Here is a 9,025-nt window from a genome sequence, read left to right as displayed (position 1 = left end):
CTGTGTCACCTCTCGTGTCACCTTAGCATCACCGTGAGCTCCCCACAGAACTGCCCTCCCCGCTCCCTCTCGCTGCGGCTGCCCACGCAGACCCCTCGCCCACCTCCCCTTCCCCCGGGGGTGCGCGACCACGCGTGGCTGCCGCTCGGGGACCCCCACGGGCCTCACTGCCCCCCGGCGAGCACCCAGCCCCGCCGTGCCGGCGGCCCCCATGACGGGCAGCGGGGCGGCGGGGGGCTGCGCGCATGCGTTGGGCCGGCGGGGCTCGGTGCTCCGCTCCCCTCCGCTCCGCTCCGCTCCAACTTGCCCCCGGCGAGGCGGCGGTGGCAGGGGAGCTGCCGGGGCCGGGATGAGGGCGGCGAGGCGGGGCGGCCCGCTGGCCCTGCGGATGCTGCCGGTGCTGCTGGTGCTGGCCGTGGCGTGCGCGGCGCGCAGGTGAGCGGCGGAGGGGAGCGGGCGCAGGGGCCGCCGGCCGCCTCCCTTAACCCGGCTGTGCTCCTTCCCGCAGCGCCGACGAGCCCAGCAACATGTCCTACGTGAAGGAGACGGTGGACGGGCTGCTGCACGGCTACGACATCCGACTCAGGCCCGACTTCGGAGGTGAGCCGCCCGCGCTCCCCGCGCCCCGGCCCCGCTGCCCGGGCTCCCCCCCCGCCTTCCCCCGTCTAAGCCCGGCTCCCGCATCCCCTTCCCTCCCTTCTCCCTTCCCCGCAGGGCCGCCCGTCGGTGTGGGCATGCGGATAGAGATCGCCAGCATCGACGTGGTGTCCGAAGTCAACATGGTGAGTGAGCCAAGGGCGACCGCTCGCCCCCGGGTCGGCACCTGCCTGCTCAGGGCGCTGTGCCCGAGGGAGAGCAAATCCTGCAAAGCAGCCGGGCACGTCGGGGTGCAAGGAAAAGTTGTCTGTGCTCTTGGCATAACATTCACGTGTAGCGCTCCAGAAGTGCTCGCTGCCTTGCTCAGCATGCCTGCTACAGGTTTGAGGTTCTGGGCTTTGCTTGCAGTGTTTTGCTCTTTCCAGTGTCAGCAGCTGTCATTGGAAACCTTGGGTTTGCCTTAGCTGTAGCAGCGCATGACAGATTTGCTTGATTTTTTTTCTTAATGTCAAATGATTTAAAGTTAGACACCTCGTATTGCAAGCTAACGGCATTGAATAAAAGCGTCAAAAGAAAAGAATGTGCAGCTTCTACAAATCACTCATTCCTGTAGAAGAAAAAAGCATTGTAGATTAAATACATAAGGATGTTCCCGATCCAGCTATCAAAATTAGAAAAGTCCCCCAGCTACAGGTGGGAAACGTATGGCATTTGATTTCAGTTCTGCCGCTGAAAGGAGCGTTGCTAGACATGCAGGCTTGAAGAACAAAAAATATGTCTGTACACTGCTTGCCTCGTTTGACAGTCTTTTCCCAGAAGAAACTGAAAAATCAGGTACAACTTTGAACATTTTACAGAATCATGCTGGATTAGCATGCACCCCAGGCATTTTGCTCTCACTGTCTTTTCTTGTACTGGGTCTCATGAAACTCTAAGATGCATTCTTTACATAGGAGAATGCTTATTTGGCTAAAAGAAGCTTAAAACCTTGCATTTCCATACTGTTCAGCAGTTTATTTTACTTTTTTTTTTTAAAAAAAAAAAAAAAGTATTTGTCCATTCAAAGTAATTTCTTTGTGTTTTTTTTTTTTTTCCCCTTGTATATTAGAGTTAATAGTTGTCATTGAAAACTGATGAAGAGAGTTTGTTTTCCTCTTTATATTTACTTTTTTTTCTGTTGTTTGCTCTACAAGCACAGTTCCTATTTGCACGTAACTGCTATATTTGTTAAGATTGCACCTAAGAGAGTTGGGAGGAAAGGATATTTGTCACTTTGCATGTAGCATACCAGTCTCAAGTTTCAGCTCCTGTAGTTCCTGTTACTGCTTTGTACTTTAAGGGAGGACATGATAGGGACTGTGCAGATAAGCCAGACAAAACAGAACATAAATCTTCTCCATATCAAAATAGTCAAAGAATAAAACATCTCCAAACTGTTTCTACCACCCTGAAGGAGGATTGCTGCTTCTACAAAGCAGTGTGCCCTGAGAAAGCCAAACACTGCAAACACCATCACCAAAATACCTGTTCTGAAAGGTCCAGAATATATTTCATGAAGTGTTAACACCTGAAGTCCTGTTAATTCATAGGGGAGTGGATGTGACAGTTTCTAGTGGAAATGCCAAGGGGGATGAATTGCATTGGATTTCATTGTGGTTTGCATTGCATTGCATTGCAGTGGCTTGCAGCATTTCTGCTTAGCTCTGACAGAACCAACATGCAACTTCCTGCATCCTTCCAATTCTTGCACAGCCTGTGGGAATGCGTAATTTGAACTTTCTAGTTTCCATTCAAGTGAATTTGCATGCTAGATGGATTTTTGGCAACTCACTATGTGCAAGGGGAAGCAGCTTGACAAAACTGATCAAAAAAGTGACAAGATGTTTTAATTTCTTAAAATTAACAATGCATCTTCACAGTGGAAGTAAGCAACCAGGTATAATTCCCAGGTATAGCCAAAAACTGGTACCTTAAGGCAAAATATGGGGAAAAAAACAGTCCCCGTTTGGAATCATTCTGAAAGGGCTCTCCCATATCACCTGTACTACATTCATACCACGTCTACAGTGTTCTTTGTCACAAGGTCTTTGTTGCTTTGTCAGAGACCATTGTATAGTCTTTTTTTTGGACAATGATCAGTAACTTCATCCATCATTGAAGAAATTAGGGGATTGCTGTCAGCTTCAGAGAAACATTCCTGCCTAGTGACATAATGCCTTATTCTAGTATTTTATTTTATTTTTTTTTCTGAGAAAAAGAGCTTTGAAGTGTTGCAGCAACCTGTGAATCCTTTAGCTTTTCATCGTTCCTTTTAAACTCGTGTCTTGTAGATTTTTTTCCTCTCCTTAGTAAGAGGAGGAAGAGATATCATTCTGTTCAGTCAGTCTCACCTAGGAGGAGTGGAGGCAGTTCTCTCATCCCTTGGCTCTCCTCAGGAATGTGAAACCTTATTTCCAGAATGGCAGAAGCAGCTATTCCAAATCATGGTACCCACTGGTGAGGTTAAACTTTCTATTTCAGTTTTAGTGCTTAAATAAGAGTAAAGTTCTTTTTGTTTGTTTGTTTGTTTTGTTTATGTCTCTGTACTCCATCAGCATGTTAGATGAGAATTTGTCCCAGCTGTAGGCTGTCCACCAAGTTAACAGGCAGATTTGTATGTCTGAGTAAACCCAGTCATCAGGCAAAAGTTGAAATATTAACAACAGAACAATTGTGAATTCTGTGAAAACCATCTGTAATAACTGTCTGCTCAAGCAGCTTGTTTAGTTGTAATGGCTTCTTCAAATATGCTAAGTTATTATGAATATACTCAATTAATTACAAAAAGCTCACAAAACCTTGAAGTCAACCATTCTTTCTATTTCCCCTAAGTACTCAGGCTTCATCTGTTCAGCTTTTTAAACTACATTGTTTTATGCCTGTTTGGTAGTTCAACAATACTGTACTGAGCTGCCATAGCAACTTTTACATAAAGATTAATTGAAGCAGTCATCCTCGTGACACCTGTGTTTGGCATCGGGCCCATTGTCGTATATTGATTTTTGTAGGTAATAAGCTGAAGAGCTTGTCATACATTGAACAAGCAGAAGAAGTAGAATTTCAACGTTGTAATGACCGTTGCCCTGTTCTAATCATACCTTCTTCCTAATACACCATAAGTTTTAATCTGTTTCCATCAGATTTTCACATCCATGCTACAGTAATTGGAATTTACAAAGCATTCACTTCCAAAGGTACAAGGTGACTCTTCTGCTTTGTCTCAGTTAATGACTGTTCAGCTAATTTTCATCCATGACAGAGTTCCTTTAGAAGTATATTAGACATTTACATGAATATAAAGAGTTCATTAAGAACCATACTATGACTAAATCTATTAAGTTTCTGTGACGTGAATTGTCTGCTTTACTGTGATACCTTTACCTGATTAACAGAAGGTGCTGATTGTACATCAAGAATGAACATGGATAGTATGATTCATGGTAGTTACCTTCAAGCTTCAGGGCAAGCAAGCATATTACATATTGCTATATCTACAAGGAAACAGTTGAGAAGTAACTGGACTCTTAAAAAAAAAAAAAAAAGTGCGCATGCAATACATGACAATTTTCTCTCTGTTTTTCCTCCTGAGCAGTTAGTCAAACCTTTATAGTAGAGAAAAAGTAGCTGTTATGTGCTGTAAAGCTTTGAAAACCAATGCACACATTAAAGAACCTTTTATAGAGCAGTTGAGAGAGACACAAAAAATAAGCCCATTAGTTCATTTTGGGGAACTCAGTTCCTGAAGTGCCATACTGATTTTACACTGATGATATGGATTTCATTTATGTGATACCAGATTGCAGGTTTTATGTCCCAGCAAGAAAAGAGAGACGAAAGTTTAATAGTTCTTTGGCAGAAAAGGTATAATTCTTTAGCGTCTCCACAACCAAAGTCTGTTTTACTGTTTTTCTCCCAAACAAGTCACAAATCTTGCAGAGAAGTAGGATCTCATCTTTGCTCACTATTCAGAAATCACTATCGTCTTCCCAGGGTTTCTCCTTAAGAAGCCTACCTCTTATGCTGTCAACATCCCAACTTGTTGGAAAACATTCTTGGCCCAGAAAGAATTTAGTTTAGCTTAAACCACTCATATTTGTACCCTTTGGGAAAGTGGTAGATAAATAAGCCAACTATGTAGGTTTTTTTAAATCCATTTCGTGCTATACCTGCCTTTCGTATTCTGTCTCTTTATCTTTTCTGCCTTTATGATTATACATAAAAAATAGACATAGAAATAGACATTATCTTCTGGTGCATTTTTGACACCTTTGCTTATGCTCAATGATAATGTCATGCAGTTGTGGCACAGAGTAGACCCCTGTGTTGCGTGTGATCCCTCACATTGTCATTTCTGCATGACTGTGGTGGGTTTGGAGGTCAAAGTGTCTCCCACAGCATTAACACTCCACAGCCCATGTAACCAGACATCATTTTCTACCATACTTATTTAATTTTTCCTGGAAGCAACGTAATGCTTCTCTTTTTTTCTTCAGCCTTTAGGGCTGCTCTCAGGCCTCCTACTGAAACACTAGCTTATATTAGAAATTAAATCCAAGAGAAGTTCACCCTCCAACATACCAGGAGGTTATAGATATATTACCTTGGAGGCTTACAAACAGTTTGCTGTCTGAAGAAGTTCTTTCATAGTCCTTTTGCATCACACATTGCCACCATAGCAGCAAATGCATTATGGCACAAAATGCACAACAGCTCCCAGAAAGATATTCATTAATATCCAGCACAACCATTTATATAGTGGACAATTTTCAAGGTAATTCCATCTTTTCATTTTTTACTGTATGTTTTCAGGCACAATTATGTATTTCACCATGTTACCATATTGTAATAAATACTCAGTGTTATTTTGTTGAGGATAAATTAATGTTTTGTATTAGTAAAGAGAGGAATCAAGGTATTCAAATGAAATATACGGTAGCTTTGTGCCCACAGCCCAAAGCATGATTTTAGCCTCAAGCTGGGTAAGGTTTAGAACCACTGGAAGTGTACCCGTTACTCCTGACTGGCCAGCACTCATGCATTAGACCCCAACTTTAGGAACAATAGAGAGACTTACATGTATGGGTGCAGGCTATCTTAAGGCACTTTTTGCAGGTTAAGCTGTGTTTACAGACTTCGTCAGAGTTTCACGCATCATCTTGTCCCTCGGTTGACTGGCTGGGTTAAGTGTCTGAGAAAGCAGCATGTTGGCTGTTGTGAATGTTAGTATAGGAAATCAGCTCTCTTGTGGAGAGTTTAGGACCCAAATTAGCATCACGAACTCCATTTCCATAGCTCTTTGCATCACAGCAGCCAAATCTCCTTTATTTGAATCTTAAGTCTGGTACCTGGAGAACTAGAAAGTCAAATTCCTTCAGCTCACCTCATAAGGCAACAAAAGTGATCAGGGCAGACACAATGACAATAAATGCAGTTCCTTAGTCTAAATACATTTGTCTGAAGATCCTCATAGAGATTAAACTGATTTTGAAAATTGTCATAAAACTCAACAATTCTTAATGAAAATTAGCCTAGTGGTAGTGCAGAAGAAGAAGGGAGAAGTACTTTTCTGTTATATAGCAACTCTCTTGAGAAGCATGAAGGACATACAGAGGACTTGAAATGAATATTAATAGAAACATTCAGCAACTGATTTTATTTTTTCCAGCAAATAAAGAAAAACTAATCAAGTAATAATACATAAAGGTCAGATCATTTCATCACTGTCTGTTCTGAGCAGGAGTAATTATATTAACAGTGAAACATGGAATGAATGTAGAAATAGGCAGCTTGAGGTTAAGTAGCTGGGTCATGTTATTGGATGTTTTGCTGGGTTATTTTTCATCTGAATACAGGAATAAGTGGTCCTTCAACAAAATTAACAAGTAGACAGAACAGATAAAGTGATAACTTAAAAGTTGTTTCATGTGACCCAGAAAAGATAAATCTTCTTTTTTTTTTTTAAATCAAACTCAACTGAGACCAGCTTCAATCAAGTATTCCAAGTTCTCTTTTTAGCATGACAGGCATAATACTTCACAAGTTCCCTTATTTCAAGGTTTAAACAAACTAGCTATTAATGCCCCTCATAGAAAAGAAATGATTCTTTTATTATTAGATGGACAACTCTCCCATCTCCCTCAATTGTTTCTCTCTCTGGCCACTGTAGGTGGCTTACCCTTACTTCCTAGCATTTCTCAAGGGCTGATAAGCTCAGTTCTGACCCTCGTACATCATCTTTTAGCCCTGATTTTAAACCTGATGCCACAGGGCATCCTGACACATCTGTAGTCCAGCTAAATGATATAACTCATGTGGAGCCTGCATTTGTGAAGTCAAAAGAGAAGATGGTCACACTTCCCATTTGTTTAAAACATATTGCAAGAATACAGCCATACAACACAAATTTTTAACATGTGTTGGTAAGGTGCTTCTTTCCTTCTTTCTCCCGAGCCTGGAATAAAAAATAAAATAAAATAAAACAAAAAATAAGTCTGAAATACAGTGCTATTACTGTGATGAACTGTCAGAAATACCTGGAAGGGAAAGGACCATATGATTTCTTAAGCATTCCACCAAACACTTATCCTGCCAGCTTTGTTTCCTGAAATCTACAGTTAATCCTATCACAATCGGACCTGCAATGAGACGTGACTTCCAGATACATGGATGAAAAAATCCAGGGTCTTGCAGAGCATGCCCTGTTTTGTGCATCTGCATCAAACAATATGCCTATGCTGTGACCACTGAAAACTTCCAGACTGGGTGGCTGTTAGGCCTGTACAAACTCCACAGTTCAGTAGCACAAACATTTTGAGAACATTCAGGGTCCCAAATGATCCTTTAGTAACAGAATGGTCAACAATTCACACAAAGGACCCGTTCCCCAAAATTATCCTTTTCCCAAAAAGAGAAAAATACCTCTATAAAATACAGAGTTTTTCCAGGAACCTGAAAAATGTTTCTTTTTGTGTGGGTGGGTGTGGTTGTGTAGGCAGGTAGGTAGGACAGGGCAAGGGCCTTAATTAAAAGTTTGTATTTTTATTTTCCCCATTTTCATTGCCTTTTTATTTCTGAATCTGGAAAGGTGAGAATATCAGGAACTCCCACAGTGAACGTTTGTCTTCATAAGGAGATTTAAGGGACGCTTTTCAAATGGCTGCAAAACTTAGTGATTTATTTTTTTTTATCAGCTTTACTTTGTACTTTATGCCTGAAGAGTTTTTTGTACTTCTTCTAGGCTGTTTTCATAAATTCTCTTCCAACTAGCAGTTCAGGAAAGACCTGGAGCTAAAACCGTGCACCCAGAAGAAGGAACAGTCACACCACCAGTTTTCTCTGAAGTGTGAAAAGATCCTCATCCTCAGGTAGCACCAAAAGACTTGCTCCTTTTCTCAGGATGCGAAGTAGTCTGAGACAACAGCTGAAACTGTTAAATCAAACCCAGGGATTTCCATCACTCATCAGCATCCCCAGCTGCTGTGTTTTGTGGGGTGCTGTATTCCAAACAGCAGCTGCTGAGAAGAGTTCTTTGTGATGTCTTATTCCCCATATCTACATAATCTGTATTTTAAAACATCAAGGAAGCCTGAAGAACTAACTATAAAGGCATCTCTCAGGTGGTGAAAGAGTCCAAGATGACTTTCAGAAAGATTTTGTATCTTAATGCTCTTTAAGACTCCTTTTTTTCTTCAAGAAAAATAATTATGAATCTAAAGGTATGCACCTTTGTGATTGTAGAATTCCTCTTCCCTCACACGAAATACTGCCAGTAATGCTGGCAGCGCTCCAGAAAGTGTATTATAATTAAATTACTTCTACCCCAAAGGCAAGACTGCTGCAAATATTTTCACAAGGAAATCTGTAGTAGTAGTCTGAATAATCTAGTGGAATAACACCAGATTTTAACAGCAGTTTTTTTCAACCTTTCTCTAAGCACTAGCTCTGTATTAAGATTTACATGGGCTAGAGAAGGTGGATATGATTTTTTTTTGTGTATCAAGCTTGACAATGTCCTTTCAAGAGTAAAAGGCTGGGTTTGGCCAAAGCAGTGTCACACTGATTTGCTCCATCCTCTGCTGGGGCAAATCCTTGATTGCTTGTGTTATGTCATGGACAGGTGAAAGGTAGTCTAAAAGACACAAAGGCATCTTCTAGAAAGTTGTATTATCACACAGGCATCCACCTCATAGCAAGAGTGAGTTGTAAGGTTTTAAATACTGTAGATTGCATAGTTTCAAAGTGAAGATTAATGGTTTCAGACTGCCAAACTTAATTAAAGGTTGGAATAAATGTTCTCCATTAAGATTCATCAATCCATTTGGCTGAGATTGAAGAATTTCACTTGTGTCTTTTTAAATTGTCTATAGAAAAAAATGAAGAGATAGCAAAG

General features: G+C 41.5%; 1 protein-coding gene across 1 annotated transcript in view; it reads left to right on the top strand.

Annotated features, from left to right (window-relative positions):
- The first annotated feature begins 248 nt into the window (after positions 1-248).
- Positions 249-9,025, top strand: part of GABRB1 (gamma-aminobutyric acid type A receptor subunit beta1) — a 126,627-nt gene continuing 117,850 nt past the window's right edge. The window contains exons 1-3 of the mRNA XM_027457143.3: positions 249-435; positions 509-600; positions 715-782. Of these exons, the coding sequence (XP_027312944.3) occupies positions 350-435; positions 509-600; positions 715-782 (246 nt within the window). The 5' untranslated portion in view covers positions 249-349. The remainder of the gene's footprint in view (positions 436-508; positions 601-714; positions 783-9,025) is intronic.

The sequence above is a fragment of the Anas platyrhynchos genome, chromosome 4, assembly GCF_047663525.1.
Source record: "Anas platyrhynchos isolate ZD024472 breed Pekin duck chromosome 4, IASCAAS_PekinDuck_T2T, whole genome shotgun sequence".
Lineage (NCBI taxonomy): Eukaryota > Metazoa > Chordata > Aves > Anseriformes > Anatidae > Anas > Anas platyrhynchos.
This window is presented reverse-complemented; position numbering and strand designations above follow the sequence as displayed.